The 23,914-nt window shown below is 37.0% G+C and overlaps 1 protein-coding gene across 16 annotated transcripts in view; it reads right to left on the bottom strand.

The window, feature by feature from the left end:
* Nucleotides 1-23,914, bottom strand: part of EYA1 (EYA transcriptional coactivator and phosphatase 1) — a 344,098-nt gene that overhangs the window by 96,724 nt on the left and 223,460 nt on the right. For all 16 annotated transcript variants that reach the window (XM_055091186.1, XM_028500563.2, XM_055091184.1 and 13 more), the window contains 2 exons: nucleotides 9,204-9,286; nucleotides 8,593-8,779 (listed from right to left, as the gene is read on the bottom strand). In XM_055091186.1, the coding sequence (XP_054947161.1) occupies nucleotides 8,593-8,779; nucleotides 9,204-9,286 (270 nt within the window). The remainder of the gene's footprint in view (nucleotides 1-8,592; nucleotides 8,780-9,203; nucleotides 9,287-23,914) is intronic.

Genomic DNA, 23,914 nt, shown 5'->3' with positions numbered 1-23,914 from the left:
AGCCTGTGCTCCGCAGCGGGAGAGGCCACAACAGTGAGAGGCCCGCGTACCACAAAAAAAAGAAAAAAGTGTTGGAAGATGATTGTACTGGGTTAAGATGCCTGCTTTCACTTTAAAATGAATAGCTTTCCTTGAGACAAGAATATCATTATCCCTATACTTAACACTCATCAACCGTGAGCTGTGAGTGGAGAAATAAAGAAAAAAAGAAAAAGTTCGCAAGGTGGAGAATGAGGTCCTTGCAGGGAAAGGGAAAGGAAAGGGTAAAGGGCTGTTGTGAATATCGTTTCCTAAGCAGGTCCACAGTAGGTAATTATTAAACAGGATAAAGAGCTGGTAAGGACAGAACAGATGCAGGAAGTGGAAGATGATAAAGAAAGTGTACAACTGGTTGTAGGATCATTCAAGAGACCCATAAACTGATCTTATAATTCAGGAAATACAGTAAAAGATCACCTTAGATATATTACATACCATGTCCCTATAATTTCAGACAGACCTACGTTATTTTTATTAGCAAGTAGAGTTCATTCAAACATTGAACATATATTTAACTGAATGCCTCCTAATAGATGCCTTTGCTGAGTAATTATGCTCATATATGCTATGAATGATTAAAGAAAATGAACACCATATAGCTACTACCTTTTGTGACTCTTTGTTTACATTTTCATGTTTCCGCTTGTTTGAAATCTCAAACCCAGTGGTTTCAAGAAGCAGCATGCTTTCCTGATTAAGAACTCAAGTTTGAAGCCAAGCTTCCAGAGGTTAAATCCAGCACTGCAGCTGACCTCTCCTTAGCTTCCCTTGCCTGTAAAATGGGGATAATGATGACATTGCCTATTCTCTTGGACCTGGTAGAAACAAACTCAGTCATGCACGAACAGTGCTTAGAATGCTGCTCGGTACCTAGTAAGCGCTCAGAATATATTCACCATTGTTATATTGGTATATGAAATATAAAAAACAAAACTACAACATATTGAATTTTTCTCTGTATATTACTAAGAGAAAAATGTAGAGTACAGAATAGTATGTATAGTATTCTAATATCTTTAAGGAAAAAGAAAACTAATTAAAAGTATACATACTTGAATATGAAAAAAAAAAAAAAAAGCGCTCAGGGGCAGGTGCTATGTCTATGTTTATATAAGCAAAGTGTATCCGTAGAAGGATACACAAGAAACTCTGCTGAAAGAAACCAAGGAGCTGGGTGTAGAAGATGAAAGGGGTTTTACTTTTCTCTGTAAACCCTCGTGGACCTTTATAATTCTGTCCCATGCCCTTTCGTTATTATTCAATAAATTTAAAAGACATTCATTAAACTTAAATTTTTTTTTGGCTATGAAGCTAGGAATAAAACTGACAGCCATTAATTATCAAAACTACCTTTATTGAAAAGTGAATCCCAAACTCATCCACTAAACCATCCAATCCCAATTAAATGAGGTGGAGGGATGGCAAACACAGGTAACTTTCTAGGTCCTTTTCCCCAGCAACCTCCAATTAAAAAATTGAATCAGTAAATGCTGATGTCCTTCAACTTAAACAAGGGAACTTATTACATTGATTTGTGTTGGCCCCATAGGATGCTTAATACCAATACTTTACAAAAACAATGACTCAATTAGCTACAAAAGAAGATGAAATCATAAATGTTTGGGAGGTTAGTGAACTAATTTAATTAGCTCTATAATATATGCTTTCTGATTTTTATTATTTATATTCAAATCATCTGTTATGTAAAAATATCAGAAAGAATGACATACCGGAATCCAAGTGTACTAAAATTGACTCTATAAGGCATCCTGAGTTCATGCCAGCTAACTGAAAAAAATCAGTGAAACCAGTAACGAGGCACAAAATGGGTAAATGCTAACTAAAACAGTGAATTTTTCGCTTCTTAGAAACAAGTCCAAAATTCACAGGTACGGCAATTCATTTTTATTACATTCCTGGCAATATAAAAAAAGAGTGAATTTTATTTCCAAGAATTTTATAATCTCATTAAGGTTAACGCTGTACATCCCCTGGGGGTAAAAAAAAAAAAAAAAAAGAAAGAAAGAAAACAAATGCCATCAAGACAACCAAACACAAGAACGCCAAACAAACATCTGTTTTGTTTTCTCACATCTCAATAGCCTGGCTATTTCAGATACAAATATTTGTTTTGCTGACAAATGTTTCCAAAATGTGAGTTAAAACTGTTTTGCTGAAATAGTTGCTTTTCGAGCTGAACAAATTGCAAACTCTTCCAAAGTCCACAAGGCATCTGTGGAAAGGAGCAAATATGGCCTAAAGATTTGCAAAACCGCTCACTTGGCAAAATATAGGAGTCAAAATGGAAGCTTATTGCAAACCTCAGGATCATATCTATAGTGAACAGACATAGACATGTTAGGTTGTATAGATGTGGCCCAAATTTCCTACATTCACAGGGAAGACGGCCGGCAGTTTAGTTTTTCATCCTGTCACACTGAATTCCTGTGAGAGCTCAGAGCGCTCCTGCCACTTTGCACAAGAATGTTCCCCTGTTTTTCATGCGCTTTGCTCTACTTTCCTGGGCCTTGGCAAGGATCAAAGAAGCAAAGGGAACAAATGGTTTCCCATGCATATTGAATTCCCTCTTATACTGATTTTTCCTCTGTCACTTGAAATTCAATATTGGCAAGATTCCTGTACATCACCTTAACCAGTAAATTGTCTGCATGCAGTCAGAGCATAAAAAGGTAGATTTCAACATCAAGTTTTTTGTAAGAAATTCAAATGAACAAATCCTTTGAAAAAGGAACTTTTCTATAGCATCTGTGCTAAAATTCGTTCCTAATAAATACATGATTAGCTTTTATTTCACATTAACCTAAAATGATTATCATTTACTTTTATCCCTCTCTCTGATTGCTTTGTACTATTTTAAAAATACAATGTTACAGGTGAATAGCCCTTTCATAAGAATTTGGCCTCAAAATTCCTGATTAACTTAATAACACCTAATATTTACTGAGCATTCAAGAGCTATGTGCCTCATTTTCCTCATCTGTAAAATGGAGACATAGAGTACCTAATTCATGGGTATATTTATAAGGTTGAAGGTAATATAATGTAAAGCTCTAAACATAGTAATTGTGTTTTTACTATGTATTATTATGATGATCACTGTCATAATTATTATGAGATGTTCTAAGAGATTTTGGACAAGAAAAATGTTTTCAAGCCAAATTATTTAAATATAGCACAGTAACTGGATGACAAATGAGTGTTCATATTTTGACATGATACAGAAAAACATTTTTTAAAGAATGGCTTAAGTGTTCTTTTGATAAAAATCAATTAAAAAATTCCTTCATGAATAACTCTCGAGTGGTTAAATTATTTTTTTACCACTTTTTAAAAAAAACGTATTCAATTATGTTGGTAACAACATGCCTTAAGATTTTAGGGTTCAGTACAAGGAAATAATATACTCTTCACACTTCAGTGGCTAGGAGGGATCAGAGTTTAGATATTAGCACAAAAAGGGAAACATCCTAAAATGTCTTTTTCTCTTTTTATTTCTTACCTCTATATGTTTTTAAACATAGAAGAAAATTAGTAACTTTGCAAAGAAAAATATTTTTAAAAGAAATTTAAAATTTAAAAGAAATTTTTCTTTTAAAAGTTTAAAAGAAATTTTAAATGAAATCCATCATTTAAAAATTAAAGTAATATTGGATTTAATTTTAATATTACTTAGATTTGGATAAGGAAAAAAAAAAAAAGAGTTGACTGTGACCAAAATTATCTTATACAGATAGTAGAATTTGAATGGACCATGTAATACCCTTCTCTCAGAAACTAAACACATTTTCTAAGAACTGAAAACCATTTAATTAGGAAGATGTGAATAACTATGGCTGTAACAAATGATTCTTACTGTATACCATCAAATTTCTATGATTTTTCTCCAATAGGATGTTTATAAATATACACCTCTTTGAAAGGGAGGGCTTCAATGATAATGAAAATAAAAATATTTTGAACTAAATGAAAATGAAAAAAAAAACCCTATCAAATATTGTGGGATGCAACAAAAGCAGTGCTTAGAGGGAACTTCATAGCATTGAATGTGGATATTAGAAAAGAAGAAAGACTTAAAATCAATCATCTAAGCTTCAAACCTTAGAAAACTAGAAAAAGAGGGGCAAATTAAAACAAAAGTAGGCAAAAGAAGGGGTTTCCCTGGTGGCGCAGTGGTTAAGAATCCACCTGCCGATGCAGGGGACATGGGTTCGAGCCCTGGTCCGGGAAGATCCCACATGCCGCGGAGCAAGTAAGCCCATGAGCCACAACTCCTGAGCCCGCATGCCACAACTACTGAAGCCCACACACCTAGCACCCGTGCTCCTCAACAAAGACAAGCCACCCCAATGAGAAGCCTGTACACCACAATGAAGGGTAACCCCCGCTCGCCGCAACTAGAGAAAGCCCACGTGCAGCAACGAAGACCCAATGCAGCCAAAAATAAATAAATAAATTTATATATATATAAAATGTAGGCAAAAGAAATACTAAATAACAGAGAAGCCAATGAAATTGAAAACAGGAAAACAACAGAGAAAAATCAATGAAACTAAAAATTGGCTCTTTGAAAAGGTCAGTAAAATTAATAAAACTCTAGAGGGTTAAGCAAGACAAAAAGAGAGAAGATAAAACTTACTAATATCAGAAATGAAAGAGGTGGTCCATCATTAGCAAGCCCATGGACATTAAAAGGATAATAAAAGAATATTATGAACAACTCTATGCCCACAAATTTTCTAGATCATAACATAAGAGAAAACCTATGGTTTGGCAATGAGTCTTTAGATACAAAATCAAATGCATGTTACATGAAAGAAAAAAAATGATAAGATGGAGTTCATTCAAATTAAAAACTTCTGCTCTGCAAAAGGTAATGTTAAGAGAATGAAAAGACAAGACACAGACTGGGACAAAACAACATCTGATAAAGGACTTGTATCCAAAATATGCAAAGAACTTTTAAAATTCAACAATAAGAAAACAAACAGCCTGATTAAGAAGTGGGCAAAACATCTGAACAGATACCTCATCAAAGAAGATACACAGATGGCAAATAATTACACAAAAAGATACTCAACATCATATTTCATTAGGAAAATGCAAATTAAAACAATTAGATACCACAACACACCTATTAGAATGGCCAAAATTTGAAAACTGACACCACCAAACCCTGGTGATGATGTGGAGCAACAGGAACTCTCATTCTTGCTGGTAGAAGTGCAAAATGATACAGCCACTTTGGAAGACATTTTAGCAGTTTCTTATCAAACTAAACATACTCTACCATATAATCTAGCCATCAGACTCTTAGGAATTTGCCCAAATGAGTGAAAACATATGTCCATACAAAAACCTATACAAATGTTTACAGTAACTTTATTTATAATTGCCAAAATTGGAGGCAAACAAGATGTCCTTCAGTGGGGAGCGGGGAGGCTGGCACTTCTAGCTGAAGAGTAGGCACTATTTTCTTGAATCCAATAAGTAAATTAAAACATTGGTGAATGATCAGATAAATCTCACTATGTTTCTCAAGTAGATGGATTCTTACATACCTCCAGATGATGTAAATTGAATTTTATTAAGACAGTCAATGCATGACTAATAAACTCATTTTTTTTAATGAATGCAAAGGCACTGTTTTTAGTTTTTAAAATTTGAGAGTAAGCTTTCATATGCAAGTTATGTTATTTTTAATGTATTACACATGCCTAATGAAAGGAGGATAAAGTTTTCAATATTTAATTACAAACATATTAAAATAAGTTTTGAACTTAAGATTCATGAGGAGGTACATATTTATAAGTAATACTGCATAATATCATGGACTTGAAAGATTACTCTTGTTCATACCAATTTTAAAATGCACAATTAAAAATAAATGAGTCCCTATACGTTTGCCCTGAAAAAGCCTTACAAGGCTATCTTATTTGTTCATTATGACATAACGATTCTATGAACAATAAAGAACAGATATCATAAAGTATGGAAGAACTCATGTACTGTGGATTCATCTGCACTGCACAATTCCATGAAACTGAAAGGCAGAAACCTGGTCATACATAAGAGCAGATAATGACTAGAATTTAACTTTCCAGTTTTAGAAAATACTGACTTTAAACCCAATAGACTATTAAAAGAAAAAAAACACCTGAAATAACTTCAACAAAAATAGACATTATTTTAACTATTTTTTATTTCAATCTTGAAACACAAACATTAGGTTATATGTAATAAATCATTCCTTCTAATTCTTTAGTTTAATGATTTTTATGTACTTTATCACCAACACTTACTTTTCATCAAGGATAAGTCTATAATTTTACACATGACTAGTAAGAAAGGAAAGTTAATGCCAAACAACTTAGACTGAATCCACAATCTTACCACAAACGTTTAAAAAAAAAAAAACAAAAAACTAAACTGAATTTTCCTTGAATTTTTAAAGTAGTCCACATTTCTTTTTCAATGTGTAAACTCACTGAACTTTCCACTCCTAACTATGTAAGACAAGAAAGGCTGATCCCTACACATGCGTTTTAGTGGGAAGTGGTGAATATAAAAAAATCTTATTTTCTCCCCATTTCAATTCATTCCTATTCTGTAGCCATAAAGATACTGAAATTGAAATAAGTATCTAAAACACTAAGCATTTATTCAAATAAAACCTAAGATAGATCATTCAATCTTAAAATAGACTTATATACGCCTTTCAAAAATTATAATTTCGCATTGTTTCCCATCTGGCGTGGCTTCGCGCCCACTCATCCCCACTCTCTCACACAGCATCCCTTTTATAAATAAAATTCACTCAGAACAATGTCAAGTTTCAGAGAGAAAGTTTTATATGTCCAAATGGCCTTTTTTTAAAGCTCTAATCAACCTTAATTTAAGAAACATGACTAAGTCTTCACCAGTTTGTTTTATTCTGTTCTCTTCACAACCAAAATGTCATGAATTAAGTAAAATTATTCTGCTGTCTCCTTTTCTCAATCTCTTATTCCACAGACCCTAAAGAGTTTTTCTATTTCTCATTCACATAGCTATCCTCATTTCAAAATTCCTTTTGATCCTTGAGAGAAGCTTGCACGACCCAGATGGTTCATGTAAAACACAAGATATCCCTGAATTTCAGCAAGCCATCATCTTTCCTCTTGATACCTATATGAAGTTAATGTAAGTAGAGAAGAAAATTCTACAATAACTTCTACAGGACATTCAATACCTTCTATAACAAAGTTTATTTAAGTGGGATTATATCGATGTGAAATCTAATGAAAAGACAGAAGAAATACGTATATGAGGATCTATGAATACTGTTTTTACACATGTGAACTGCGTGAAGAATGTTATATCAAGCGAGTTTTTTTAAAATAAAGGTAAATGGAATAAGATAATCAAAGATAAACACGTTTAGAGTGGAGATGCGCAGGCAGTTGTAATGCAAGATTAAGAATGATGTAACTTCCTACTCGAGAATAAAACAGCATTTGCGTGCATTTAAGAGAAAAGGCAGAACAACTAAACACTTAAAGGAGTTTTCGGGAGGGTCATCTGCTAAGATTTACAAGACAACCCTATAGTCAAAATTTAAATTAGCATCCATTACATTTTCTCCCCCCACGATTTGGGATAACTGCCTAGAATTAACACTGTGATCCCGTCATAGAAGTGAGCCTTACAATGTAACCCCATTTTAACTTGACACAGTGGGCTTTGGCTCTAGGAATAAAAGGCAAAGGAAAAAAACTCGCTGCTGCTTTGAGGATAACAGCTCACCGCTAATCCATGAAAGGAAAGATTACATTTTTTAAAAGTTAAGGATGAAAGAAGTGCGAGAGAAAACGTAAGAAACCTAGTTAGAGACCACTTCAGGAAATAAAGCATACAATATTAAGAGTTCCAGAAAGAATTAATGGAGGGGAAGAAATGTTAAAAACATAGCAGATAAACTTCCAGAGATGGAGAGACTTGTATTTGAAAGGGCCCCTCAAAGGTTGTGCAGGAGTACAAAAAATGCCCGCCCTCAGATACGTTGTTAAAAAATTCACAGCAAGTCAGGAGTGGGAAAGGGTAGGCCAGGAGAATCACTATTTTCCATGATCAACCCTTTGATGCTATTTGATTTTTTTTTGAAAAACATTAACTGTTTCATGATGATAAACATTCAATTCGGGGTGATGTCATTTATCTTCATATTCATATGTCAACACAGTTATAATTATAGGTAAGCATTACAGCTAAACATTTATACTTATGCATCTAAAAAGCTATTATACCTTGAAAATTGAGTATAGCTCCGACTAAACAAAATCTCTATTTCACGTACTTTTGAAGTTATACACTTTGTACTAAAATTTTTAAGCAAGTAAAAATAAAGCCAAGGTCACCATCATGCTGCTTGACTTAAGGCCCTGCCAAAACTTGTCAAAGGTGTGCGACCACTGTCGTGAACATATGACTGCGGAAAAATGCATTTCAACCACCAGAAACATAGCGTGCGGGACTAATAAAAATGCACGTAATTACCTGCTGCGGGATCTGTCACTGCTTGGCTGGTGATGCCAGATGGCGGTTCCTGAAGCTGGTAAGTGGCATTTGTGGACGGCGTCGTCGGGCTGCTGTTGCTACTCGTCATGTAATGTGCCGGGTACGGCGAGCTGTTGTAATACTGTGCATACTGACCCTGGCCAAAGCTGGGATACGATGGATAGTCCTACCAAATCAAACCACACAAGAGCAACCTGTCAGAACACGGCTGCTGCTTAGCGTTTTCAGAATGTACCCGTGAACGTGTTTGCACTTCCGTCTTCTCTGACTTCACAAAGGGACACACGAGCACACGCTGACTGAAGTGAGCAGACTCACAAACCAGTTTCATGTAAGATCAGATTCCCTCTTCATAGTTCTACTCCATGATTTCTAGGTAAAATTCAACCAATCTGAGAACCAGACAACTCACCACATAGGACCGCTAAAGAGATTTTTAAAGGAGGCAAAAACAAAAACAAAAAAAAACTATTTGGAGGCTTAAGAAAGGTCTCGCTTACAGTGTAATGTAAACGGATCTTTCTTTACCTAAGAAAATCATCTGTTGCATTTCTTTAAATTTCAGAAGTTAAACTGGCTTTGAAAATTACCTGCTGTGAACTGTTAAATCCAGAGGAATTCGTGAGTGAATTATTTCCTGTATATAATCCTGATGATGTGGTAAAACTGCTACCTAAAACAAAATGAAAAGAAATATGGTTGACTATGCCATGCCAAGTAACGTGCCTGTAGGAAATTATTATTTAGATAAAGCAGGGTTGGAGTTCACTGCAAATGCGTTTGGTTTATCTTTGAAACCAGAATCCATTGCCATGGCTAAAATTTTTGTTTTCTTAAAATGGTTGACAATTTTAGTTTCACTACACTACAAAGAATTAAAAAGTACAGAGGTTTACATTTCCGAGGACATGAGGAACTCATATAAACTATGGACAAAATTATACATTTGTGCAAAAATATTAGACACTGAGCTTTCCATTTCAATTTGTAAAACACAGCAGGGTTTTTCATATCTTTACATTAAATACGCTTATTGTAAAGTAACAGGATCAGATTGAATGATCTTTAAAGTTCCTGCTAGCTCAAAAACTATGATGCTACTTCCCAAAATGCAAAATGCTTTCCAACTTGTACTTGCCATTTGAATGGCCACCGAAAAAGCTGGTTATTTCATTTCACAGAAGAATGAATGGAAGCACTTGAAGTATTTGATAAAAACAAAGATCAAATAGGAACACGACCAATGTTTTATGTATTACATGTGCTGTGTAGGCAACATCCCGTTTGTTGAATGTCTCTGTGTCAAAAGATACAGCAGGCGCTGTGTAGGATTCAAGCCAAAGAGCAAATCTTAGTCCCCTCCTTCAATGGATTTACTATCTTACTGTTTAACCACGCAAAGTGACAACACACCATTTTCTGCTTAAAGTATAGTTGATTTACAGTGTTAATTTCTGCTGTACAGCAGTGATCCAATTATACATACATATACATTTTTTAATATTCTTTTCCATTATGGTTTATCTCAGGAAATTTAATAGTTTCCTGTGCTATACAGTAGGACCTTGTTGTTTATCCATTCTATATGTAATAGTTTGCATCTGCTAACCACAAACTCCCACTCCATCCCTCCCCTACCCCACAAGCCCTCGGCAACCACAAGTCTGTTCTCTATGTCTGTGAATCTTTCTGTTTCCTAGATAGGTTCGTTTCTGTCATGTTTTAGATTCCACATATAAGTGATATCATATAGTATGTGTTTTTCTCTTTCTGACTTACTTCACCTAGTATGATAATCTCTAGGTCCATCCATGTTGCTGCAAATGGCATTATTTTGTTCTTTTTTAAGGCTGAGTAGTATTCCATTGTATATATATACCACATCTTCTTTATCCATTCATCTCTTGATGGACATTTAGGTTGTTTCCATGTCTTGACTATTGTGATAGCACTGCTATGAACATAGGGGTGCATGTACCTTTAATAATACACTATTTTTGATGATCATTTTGGCAAAGATTTTTGAAAAGATCAGGGATTTGCAAACATGTAAAAAACTGCATTCATACACAACAAAATGGAAATTTAAATAAGACAAGCTATTGGGCTATTTGGTCATGATCAAGAAATTTTATATATCATTTAACCCAGCAATTTTATTGCCGGGCCATCTAAGAAAATATGGATTTATACAATGAGGTAGTTAGTAAAGATATTCTTCAGTGTTCTTTCTAATAACAGAACGTAGAGAGCATCCCCAAGTTCTTAATAGGTGTTATTTGGAAAATGGAATATTATGAAGCTGTTGAAATAGTATCATAATGACATTTAACGACACAGGAAATTTTTTCATACTAATTTGTTAAAATAAAAACTAAAGCAACAAAAATGTTCTTTGTGATCTCATTTGAAATATTTTTAAAGCATAAAATATTTCCAAAAAGCACAAAAATCTCAGAATCTATGGAGGGGTGCTATCTACGGTCACATAATATTCATGGAGCCAATGTACATTTTTAAATTTTCTACTCAGAACCTGTGTTACTTCTGTAAACAGAAAAACCATTTTTTTAAATTAAAATTTTATGGCAAATGAGCAGTCTAGGCAGTAAATGCGTGGGCAGTTTAAGGAGGACATCTTCAATGTGAACTGCCTAGTCACAGATGCCTTCAGGTACAATGTGGTAGTTAATATATGCCAATTATTTACTTGCTACTGAACATTTAAGTACTGGCTAGAGAGTCAGAAAACACAGAGTTTCCAGTTCATTACTTATGAGCTGTTTGGACTCTGGACAAATCACCTAACTGCTCTAAGAAATAATTTCCCTAGCTGTAGAAACTCTATTTCATAGGCTTCTTAAACAGATCAAATGAAGTAATGTTTTGGAAAACATAATGAACAAGCCACAGTAACACACAAATGTTCGGCACCGTTACTGTTTATTCCAGTAAACGTTTCTAAAATTCTCCACCCTATTTATCTTTTCCCTCTTTTGACTTTCCCAAACTAGATAAATATGACTTAATCTCTTTGCATATCTAAAATTCTTTTCCTACTTATTTATCGAGCATCTACGGGCTTTGAAAACCCAATCAGAGGATTTGTTATTTTTGGATGTAGGGTATCTTTTTTGGTAGGTTCCAGTGCTTTTTTGTTCAGCAGTTAGTTGTGATTCCGGTGTTCTTGTAAGAAGAGGTGAGAGCACGTCCTTCTACCCCGCCATCTTGAGCTAATCTCAAGGATTTGTTACTTTTATTAAGAGGGGAAAATATTTCCTAAGATAGTTTTAAATGTAGTTATTATAGACTCATATTTGAGGTTTCCACATTTGTAAATTTTAGGAACATCGGTTGTTCAAAGTGCCCAGAACACCAATCACAGATAAGCTGCGAGCTCTCACACAACTAATACCTGTTTCACCACAAACGTAGGGGCAACGACAGACAAGCTTTTCATATTCATGACCATTTGCACGTGGCAACCACATACTTATTAAGCAAGTATTAAATATAGGGCTTGTGGTGATAATTACATGAGGTCAGAAGATACAGGCTTGGACCTCTAGGACTTACCAGGTTAACATTAGTTCTGTTTTTTTTCTTTTTAAACACTGGACTTCATGGGCATATGACTCATTCATTATTTGTATATCAGTGAACAATTAACATTAAATCTATATACCTATATATATCACAAACTTATAATGAGCATTTAAAAAATTCCTTATAAAAATTCAAACTTATTCTGGGTAAGAGTGTGAATAGCAATACTTCTGAAAACTGTATTATATACATTTTATAGGAAAAATTACTTTGGGTTATGACTTGTGACTTTCATTTAAACTACACATTTTTAGGTTATGACTTGCTACTTTCGTTTATACTACACATTTTTGAACAATAAATAGTGACCTCAACAATCCCCATCCACCAAGAAAATGAATTAAGATATAGAAAATATATTTTTAAAATGGATGTTTTCATTCCCTAACTTATTCCCTGGAACAAAGTAGAAAAGACCATGGAAGCTATATTGGCACATATAGGCCACTGGGGTCTGACCAAGTAAATCACTGTTCAGTACTCTAAATGGTACCCCAGTGACTTCCCAGACTTCATGCTACTTCGACGGCTGTACATTAGCTGGAATTCAACAGAAGTTATACTCATTTACTGGCTGACTGCAGGCTGAGATTCCATTCCATTTCACATGCAGGAGCAGGAGTTTAACAGCACTCCAGTGGCCTGCGAGACAATGCAACTTCCACAAGGATCTAACTTACGTCAGGCAGAGATGGACATGCGGGAGAATCAGGCTCAGGCAGTATTAATTTTTAACCCCAGAATCAGATCTGCAGGGCTGCCCCACCCGCCTCCACGGAGGATTTAGGAAAGAGAGCTGATAACTTTTAGTCCAGGCCACCAGCACTGGATTTCTTCACCAGCCTGCTTCCTGGTCTCCTGCCCATCTTCCGGCCCCCTACAGCTCATTCTCCACACCAGCAGTAGAATACTTGCTCTAAGGTGCATATCTCATCTTCTCACTCCCTTGTTAAAAAAGTAACTGCCCCCTGTTAGCCTCAGGATCAAATTCAAACTCCTTACCAGGGCTTATTTATTAGGCCCTACTTGGTCTGACTGTAGTTTCTCTCTTAGATTTCTTTGATCTCTTCCAGGAACTCCCACCCCTCACCCACCCAGATACACATTCCAGCCTCATACAAGGGAAGCAACACGCAGTTCTCTGAAGGTTACTCTTTGCACCTCTCCCTCCCTCCCCACTCCCACTATATCCTGGCTAACTTCTAACCAGCTTCCCAATTCAGCACGGACTAGAAACTCCTTTCCTCAGAAAAACCTTCCCTGAATTCCCCTCTTCTCCTCCTTCCTCCTAAGCCTGGGTTACTGAATTTCTCTGTCTCCCTCTCCTTCTCTGCGATGTGTATATTTTATATATATGACATATGAACAATAAAAATGGAAAACATGGGCTTCCCTGGTGGCGCAGTGGTTGCGCGTCCGCCTGCCGATGCAGGGGAACCGGGTTCGCGCCCCGGTCCGGGAAGATCCCACATGCCGCGGAGCGGCTGGGCCCGTGAGCCGTGGCCGCTGGGCCTGCGCGTCCGGAGCCTGTGCTCCGCAACGGGAGAGGCCACAACAGAGGGAGGCCCGCATACCACAAAAAAAAAAAAAAAAAAAAAAAATGGAAAACATGCATTGAATGCTTACTGTATGTATGTTAGGAATAAGTTCATCTTTCACATGCTTTATCTATCAAAATAACTCGATACTATAGGGAACCAGAGGATTAGGTTAGGGTAATGTAGCTTCCATGGCATGGAAGTGAAATTAAACATAGCTCCGTCTGGTTTTAGAGTTTATACGATGCTCTCTCATGTCCTCTTACCCTGTTCTCTGTTGCTTTATGGGAAGATCTGAAGTTTACTAAAGTGTTCCCAGGGATCATTCTACAAGGGTGAAAAAAAAAAAAAACCATAGGAAGCAAACATAGAATCAAAATAGAAGTGACAAGAATAATCATACTTAAAACATATCAAGGGCTTAAGCTGAGCCAGGCCAATCAAATATTTTACATGTTACAACTCACGAGCTCTCACAACCACCCCTCAGGAAGGTACTATTATACCCCATTTTACAGATGAAGAAACTGCCCAAGATTATAAGCAAGTGTGGCAGACCTGGGGTTCAATCCCAGGCCATCTGGCTCCAGAGTTGAAGTTCTTAATCTCTGCCGTGTATTGCCTCTCAAAGTAACCAGGATTCTTTTTCCTTTAATATATATTTTTTAACCAACATATTCAACATATGGCTAACTATCTGCCACGGAATCACCAGGAGGTGTTTGTTAAATGGCACAAATCTGGGCCCCTCCTCAGACACAGAAATCACCATCTTACTGAGGCAGGAGGGGGAGGATGTGACCTGAAAATCCACAGGTTTACTGAACACCTAAAGTCCCTGATTTCTAGCCACTATGTTTTAGTACCAATTCAACTGGTGTTTTAGCAACTGCTTCAAAAACCCCCACTAGTATAAGTTTTGTTTTTACGCTAAGAAAGTAATCACAGTCACCAGGAATTTAAAGAATGGAAGCTTCTCAGGGACTGTTTTGGGTATTTGTGGCCCTTGAGCTGGGCTGAACAAAGCTCATAGGGAGTAAAGGGTCCCACTCTGATAGCTGATCTGATGCAGATTGGGTGCCAGTATTACCAGATGAATTTCACCGGAGCTTAGAACACCACAAAGCAAAGGCAAAATAGCAATGACAATGCTCCTATGAAAGCGTCCGCGTGTAGCTACTAAACCCACTTCCTACTCTGCACGGGCCTGGGAGACGAGGCACATTTGTGTAGAAGGCCACCATGTACCAGACTTAAGCATGTATGCCACAGGGGAGAAAGGGCAGGACGTGACCAGGAAAAACAGACCTCCTTCTTCCATTAGGATCCATCCTCTTAAGAGTTTCTGTTCGATTCACAAGAGACCTCACTTACAACGTTAGGTCACAGAATTAGGCTTAGTATTGAGAATTCATTTATCAAAATAATATAGAAGTATTTTCCTTTCTAGATCCAAAAGATTTTACATGAAAAGTCACCTCTAGGTAAAGAGAACAGAAATATTCTATGATAAATTGTTTTATATTTTATGTAACGTATCATGAAAATTCCCCAAGGTAGAAAGAATTCCCATTTCGAATCCATTATTTCTCACTCAAGGAGTTTGGCAGAGATTGGTTCAAATGGAGCTCCAATAACGCCCAGTATTATTCCTGGTAGAGTTTGGAATTAAGTTACCTTCCAAGCAGGGTGGCAGTGGTGATACTTTCTTCCCCACTAGTGAAAAGGAACATCTTATCTGTTTAAACAGTTTACTATTGTGAAAAATCATAGCCATTCTTCTTTTTTGGCAGGGAGAGGAGACACTCATTTCCAGACTAGAACACCGGAAAACATCTTTCCTTTCAGAACTTCTCTAAGAGACAAAATTATTTTTCATTCCCTTGTCTTCTTTTTAAAGTTGAGAATTTTTATATTCTGAATGGGAAGATTATATATGTTATACTATGAAAAAAAAACAAAAACACCTTTCCAAGTTAGTTCAGTCCACAGTAACTACTGGCACATCTGACTGGCACTTACTACTCTAGAGGGTGTTGTGGACCGAAAGAAGCGGGTGTCATGAGTCTATCCTTTGAGGAAAGTTTAAAAACACACAATCTCATGAAAATACCACCAAGAAACATTAGCTTGTGTTACCTACATGAGCACCACAAGTTCTGACATGGAGCTGCTCAGTCAATGAAATGAAAACATCTGATTAGACCGAGAAGGACAATACACAGAAAATACACAGAAAACGTCAAGGAGCGTATTCCTGGTACATAGTGAGTATCAACTGTCCAAAGGAGAAGATCTGAGAGTGAAAGGTTTATAGGGAAGTAGGGAAAGAGACTAAAGGTAGGTGACAGAAGTTTCTTGATCATTTAAGAAAAGAATAACAGTTCAGCAAAATGACATTCTTTATTGGAAAAACCCAGGAATCTGAATGTTGATCATACCAATATTAGCATATTGGGACACGGGAAATGTTATGATTCTGATTTTCCTTTTAAGGACCGGAGGACGTGTTATAAAGGCAAAGATATTTTTGTTTATATAAGTGGGCCTGGAGATGGGGGTGGGTTAGCATTTGGGGTGGAGAGGTGGGGATGGAGGTGCCCAGGAGAGGAATATGCTCACCAAGCTACTTCCCAAGGCTTGCCTGTCCACAGCTCACTACATGAATTCAGGATGGGGTCCCCGCTATCCCGAAAACTCATCTTATTCATTCTTGCTCCTCTTATTTAATGCTTCTCTCCGTCAATCCCCATTTCCCATCCTTCATGATCTGGCTAATGTCCTATTCTTCCCAATAAGCTTTCCCTGACTGTTCTTCTCTGCATTGATTTTACCTTCTGGGAACTCGAGCTCACTAATAATTGATACCATTGTTCTCAGAACAGCGCTAAACAAGCCGTAATTGGCCTTGTTTTTATCCTGACCGTGAGTTCCTTAAATTCATGTGTTTTACTTATTCACCTGTCTCACACGGACAAGGAGAAACCACGTCTGACTAGTGCCCTTGAAGGGTTTCGTGTAGGCTCCAGTAGGAGACAGAACTGGTACTTGAGTTTCAATCTAGGATGGTAATGAAAACAGGGTCCAGTGAGAATACGACTGTCATAAAGAAGCAGGTGTAGTAACAAGAGGAAACCTTTCCACAATTTTGTGTCTGTGGTAATGGTGGCAGAAGGCTGTTTGGAAGAGCGATTTGAAGGCCCATCTCTCAACTTCCTTATTTGTTTGGCAATGAAAAAGACAGTGGGGAAAGGAAAAATAACTAAATAATAATTGTTTATTTCCCAGATTTTATCTAAAGGACACACACTTTACTGGTTTCTTTTAAACTGGATGATATATGAAGGCTTAGCTTTAAAAATTAGATTATAGTCACTACTTTAGATGTAAATTACATGAAGAATATTAAATACAGGACTTAGAAGCACCTTCTGGAAGGATTTAAAATATGTCTGAATTTCTGGAAAGAAAATCCAGCAGGGTTTTAAATCAAATAAAATATTAAATTAATTAAGCATCATGAATTTTGAACAGCTCATAAAATATCACTGATCTAGCTCAGATATTGGTATTTCATGGGTACATGAATGAAAATAAGAGCCTTGCTTGCAGATGAAAAATCTCAAATTTAGAACGCAATAACATCCTACGATTTTACGGTCGTAAAATCGTCGATGTTTACATTTGTATTTCAGTATTTCCACATCCATCGTCTCAGGTTATTTCCCACATCAGTATGTGAGGTAGGATCCTTGTCAGAGAGAGAATGGTGATTTCTTGGCCCAAGGACTCTGAGTTAGGGAATGGCCACTATCTCCACCTTCCAGGCCACCATTTACCATTCTACCACACAAAATGCACCCTGTAGGTGCTCTGATTCGGCAATGTTGAAAGTGAATTATATATTGTAAACAGTCGTATTTTTAATTTAACTTCAATTTTTTATTATTGAAGTAGAGTTGACTTACAATGTTGTGTTAGTTTCTGGTATACAGCAAAGTGATTCACTTACACACATATATATATTCTTTTCCATATTCTTTTCCATTATAGGTTATTACAAGATATGGAATATAGTTTCCTGTGTTATACAGTAGGTCCTTGTTGTTTACCTATTTTATATATAGTAGTTTGTACCTGCTAATCACCTATATGTGGAATCTAAAATATGATACAAGTGAACTTATTTACAAAACAGAAACAGACTCACAGACATAGAAGACAAATTCATGGTTACCAAAAGGGAAAGGGGTGGGGAGGACAGAAAAGTGGTATTAATTTTTCACTGGACAAACATCACAGACACACACAGGGTAAAGACAAGGGCATCTGAGAAATTTCATAAATAATGATCTCATTTCTAAAAGACTTCTTCATTGTAACTCTTTTGAGGCTGGTAAATAATTTAAAAAGTAAATTATACAGTCACCCAAGGATAGTGTATCAGAAATATTGGCTTTCTTCTTGTCACCATCAGGGGTTGCTACAGGGAAAAGGCGGTGGTCTCCTCAACCAACCGTAACAAACAAGAAACAGTCTTGCTAGAAGACCCTGTGTGGCCACCCAGTTCTATAGATGCTAAGCAACTGTAGTTTAAAAATAAACCAACCCCTCCAAACCTTTATTAATAAATCCTTACTACTTTTTCTTAGTTAAGAAGAACACAGCCTATGTTGATTTATACCATGACTTAAAATATCAAATCAAAGTTTTGTGTGTGACTTAACCTGGAGAACACTGCCCAGCTATAACTTCAAAAAATAAAAAAAAAGAAAAAAGGTAACATGTAGGTCAAAGGTCTACTTAACAGAGAACAAGGACTTGCATTAAAAACCAGAATCCCAGCCAACATAAGAATGCTGGGACCTGCTGGGGCCTGTCTGTATTTCCCATGTTTTAGAGCATTTTCTAGCACTTACTCGGCAAGCAGGATGCTATTTGTCCCTCGTGTATTTTCACAGAAGTCCATTTGCTTTCCTTCCCTGGCCTCTTTGCCATGGGCTATGTCCATCATCGGGCGCAATCTATGCGGCAGAAGTCAGTGGAGCTCCCTGCGGAAAAGCCTCCGAAGGCCAGATGGGCTATTTAAAACCAAAGTTTTCCCCTTTTCTTACAAGAAGGCTTTTAAATGACCAAGTTTTCCTTTTTATCTCAGTAATAGTTTTTCTATTTCAAAGACAATTTGTAACTAGGGTAATAAGACTACAAAACCTCGTTATTTATCCTTCTTCATCTATTTCTCTATATTTTAATAAAAACCAATTCATACCGACAATAATTTGGGTATTGATCTCTGATTAACTATTGCTATTACTGGATTTCAAAAGATCTCCGCACAATTTTCAACACTTGTCATTTGAAATAACACAAGATGCCAAAAGGACTGAAACAAAATATTACTGTTAAAAAATCAACTTAAGCAAAAAAAAAAATTCTAGAATGCAAAAAATTCCACAAACTAAAATATAAATGTGAGTAGAATGGCAAAGCAATTAAGAGAACTTGTGAACATCAGTGCAAGCTGCAATAGCTTTTCTCCAATTGTAACTCTCAACTGTCATTTTATGCCAGAAAGTGCAAATCTCGAAGGCTTTATCAGAGTAGATTATGAAAAAGGTTTAATAAGTTATTTTCTTAAAACCATACATTTGAAGTTAGGAAAAATACCATTTCTATAGATAATGAAAAAACTTTAACAGTACATTCTGGTAAGCAATTTTGAGGTTCTAAAAAACTAATAAACTGAAAGACTTCAACTATATATTTGAAAAGCTATAGACAGGCAGACCAACGGAAGTCAGGGTGGTTGTCCTTATTAGATTATTATTGGATGGTTCCCACTTCATATCGAGCCCCAGATCGGCGAGGTGCAGAGAACTGTGGCGCTGTCACCCTTCCGCGTCCCATTAACAAATCTCTGTCCTTGTTTTTTGTCTCTCCTCACTGGTTGGAACTCCAATCTCTTTAACAGAGCAAACAACATTATATACAAAGACGGAGTTAGAATTCGTGTGATTTTCTCCTCTAAAAGAGACCGATAAAACCGAAAGGAAAATAAACCAAGCGGGGTTTCCAGAGCCCTCTGGGTTTCGGACGTGCGGATCTGTGGAGTCCCTCCCATCTATCGTGGCAAATCCTGACACCTTCTTGCTGCAGAATGACAGGAATGTCCCCACCTCACTGCTTCTCTGGGGCACTAAAACACTCAGAAAGGCATTCCACACAACCACCGCGATTCTGTGATGTCTCCATCCAGCTCCACCTACTAGCGTGAACACAGGGGAAGAGCTTTGAACAAACTACGATAATAAAGTAACCAAGGATTTTACGACGCTAAATTCCAAATTCGTTTTCCCAAATGAAGAGAACTAGAGTTCTTATGAATCTTAACTTCCAACTGCCATTGTGACACAGACCTCTCCACTCCCAGCAAAACATTTGTATATTTCAGACACACTACCAAATAAAATGAAAATATGAGAAGAAATGGTCACCCCCTGCAACTGTCGGTCAATAGAACTAAGTTATTAGGGAAAGCTGGGTTTGCCTCAAAGCTGAAGCTTAACCAGTTAAGAGACTAGACTTAACTTGAATTACTTTTCGTGTGAAAATTGTTTGCATTTCCTTAAACAGATTGCTAAACAAAATGTCATTTTCTTCCTAGGATTCAGCCTCAAAATTTTGAACAGTTTCTTGTTTTCTGTGGTCGATGGTGCTCTTAAGTCTATAGTGTATAGGATGGGGGGGTAAATGAATGAATGGGGATGCCAGCAATAGGGCTGGAACTTGTGTTTTTGAGAAATTATAACTAAAAGCTTGATTTCAAGTCAGATGCCTCTTTTACATAAAAGGAGAATAAAATTTGCTTATGAGAAGCTTGGCAGATATTCTGTGAAACGGGTCAGTGAATCATAGGCTAAAGCAGTTTCTCCTAAGTTTTCTTGCCCTTAGTACATGTACGCATGCACGTGTGTGCACACGCACATACACACACACACACACACAGACATACACATAAACTCACACGCATCCCCCTTCATTCCTGTTGTCAGTGCCCTTTGATTGGCAGCATTGAAAACACTATCTACAGGATCTGCATGGTTGACCCAGGGGTCTCCAGGCACCCTCTGTCCGTCCACACTCCCTCATTCAACTCACTCATTTGCATGTTTGTCAATGGCGTGTGAAGAAAAATCTCACACCATCCAAAACTTCTTCCAGAAACACTGAAGCGGACCCTGGGGAGCAGGAAGATGTCAAAAACTCACAGCAAGGATTTCCCTTCCTCTGGGTGAACTCTACAGTTGTCCACGAACAGAAACATCTTGTCTTTCTCTGTCAAACTTAAGTTTCTAATCTTTCACTGGATGTACAAAAGAGATCCAATAAAAGCAGAAATAGAATTTTCCAGAATCTTGCAGCAAAGGTAAAAGCAATCAGATTTTCCAGTCCCTGAGGTTTTACTCTGTGGGCTTTTAGTATTAGTGCATTTAAAAATCTGATCCTTGTCTGGCTTAAAACGACATGTGCCAGATTCACCGAAGCCTGCCACGGACATAAGTGTTGAACACTGGAGCTGGAAGGATCCAGAAGGTTCACCTGGACTAAACGAGGGCAACAAGGCTGGCCTAGTTCACAAGATAAGGCAGTGCCAAAATGCCCACAAATTACCAGTTAAATCTTTTCCTTAAGTGCCATGAAAATGTTAAAACACAGACAGTGCTCGGAAATGAGCTCTCTAAAAAACTTTTTCTAAGCTTCACGAGCTGGTATTTTTTTTTTTTTTTTACTACTTACATAGCTAGCCGTGTAATGCAGTATCTCAGTTACCAAAAGAGCAAATCCACCCTTCAGGAAACATACTACAGGCAACTACATTTGGTTGTTTTTGTAGTTTTCTGTAAACGCCTCCCCTATAGGTGCAGTCATTTAAGCGTATAGAAAACATGGCAGGGTCTGACAGTTCTAAACCATTCTCCATTTTGATGTATTCGTCAGCATTTTCAGATTCTTATCCTTCAAAGCCATTGTTCAGGGCTGTTGCAGGGATGAAATGAGATAATATATGTAAAATAATTAGAAAAGTGCTGGGCATATGATAAACAGTAGCTGTTTTTTTGTGTTACGGGCAGCAGAGTTTTGCATCTCGATAGAGCATAGCTTGTCACGTTCCCATCTTCCTCCCTAATCCTGGTTTCTGAACTAAATAACTTGGTGTTTACATGGCTATTACCTCCATTTTCCCCACCAGTTCCTCGCACTCAGGTCGCACTGCGGCTGCAGGGATTCCCGGGGCGTAAGGACCTGGTTGATTCCGCTTTCTTTCCCATCACTGCAGAGCTGAGTTCCTCTCTTTGTCCATAGCCCTTCTGTGTTACCCACTGCTCCCGCTTTCCAGCACCCACCACCGCTGCTGCCAACACAGCCATTTCTCTCTTCTGATTTTCTTCATGTTCTTGGCTGTTTTCTCTTGTTTCTTCTATACGTTTGTATCATGTACACAAAGCCTGACCTTTGTTGACAGTGATTCTCCTTCCTTGCCAGCACATGAGTTAGATCTGGCTCTTTTTTGCTATGCTTATTTGGTTACTGGGTTCTTGGAGCTCTCTTTGCTGGTTATATATACGCATATATATATATGTGTACAGACACATATATAATAGTATATATATTAAATTTTTTATATTTATTTCATATATAATTTTTTTTCCTCCTGAGGAATGGGAGAGAAGGAGAATTTAGGTAATGCTTCCTAATCTGGAACTATTTCAGAAGGCTGGATTATGATGATGATGATAACAATAACAATAATAATCACCCCTCCCCCACCACTACCACATCACTGCCACAATGAACACAGTAAATAAAAATAAGCCTTTGGGGCTTCCCTGGTGGCGCAGTGGTTGAGAGTCCGCCTGCCGATGCAAGGGACATGGGTTCGTGCCCCGGTCCGGGAAGCAGAGGGAGGCCCGCATACCACAAAAAAAAAAAAAAAAAAAAAAAAGCCTTTGAATGCGTACTATGTGCCAGATGTTGGTCAGAGTGATACACATGGATAATCTCAATTAAACCTCACACTACTTCTGTGGGAACAGATAATATTATCCCCACATTTGAGACGAAGAAATGGAGACATGAGAAGTCAAGCCCCATGCTGAAGTCCCACGGACAGCAAGGGCAGGGCTGTTGGACAGGCAGCCTGACTCTAGAATTTATGCTGTTCGCCAGAGTACCTTTAGTCCAACCTTCTAAATCTCACAGAACCAAAGAGGTGATCATCAAAAATTTTCCTGAAGTTAATCAGCATAACACCCACTACTTAGTTTGAGTCATCTGGGTTACTAGAATATTTCTTCTAGTATTGTGAAATCCTAATATGAAATCTTAGTAACTAAATCTCTGAATAACTCATCATCATACCTTATATTTAAAAGGTATATATTTAAAAGGTCAAAGGGTATTGGAGAAAGCACTAGGTAAAATGCTCCCAAATCACTAAAATACATATACTGTCATCCAAGATTCTAAGATCTTTTAACAGATATAAGATTGATATAAGCAAAAATCACTGTTATTCATTAAGGATAATAGAATTTAGAGAATTTTGAAAATAATTTCAGACATTATAGAAAGTTTCATATTAAAAAGAAGTATTGAAAAGACAAAGGTCAATAGACTCCCATGACTGGGCACATAAAATCATTTCATCCACTTCATTTTTTACAATGCACTTAATATTTAAGAAATACATATTAATCAGAGTTTACTTATTTATCCACATTTGACCATAGCATATTACGTATCATTATCCATCATCAGACTGGCAACTTTCAAGTTAAAAGCATATTATTCTTTGGCTTGGTGTGTGAAAGTCATATTTTAGATTATTCTGAAAATGAGTGAGGTGCTATTATAGAAATATCCATATGAAATAATACCTCAGTCATGGAAAAAGGGCTCTAAAATCCCACTGGAAAGGCCATTCAACCAGGGGATGCCTAAAAACACAAAAAGTTGTAATGCAACATCCCAGATGCAATGAAACCTATAACTAGAAAAGCAATGCCATATTTGCTATATTTGGTGCTACACGTCCTTATTTCTGCTTTAAAATAGAGTTTTTTTCCACCTCCAAATTAACGTTCTTTTCTCCTCTT

This window comes from Physeter macrocephalus, chromosome 15 (genome assembly GCF_002837175.3).
Source record: "Physeter macrocephalus isolate SW-GA chromosome 15, ASM283717v5, whole genome shotgun sequence".
Classification (NCBI taxonomy): domain Eukaryota; kingdom Metazoa; phylum Chordata; class Mammalia; order Artiodactyla; family Physeteridae; genus Physeter; species Physeter macrocephalus.
The sequence above is the reverse complement of the archived record's forward strand: the minus strand, read 5'-3'. Positions and strand labels throughout refer to the sequence as shown.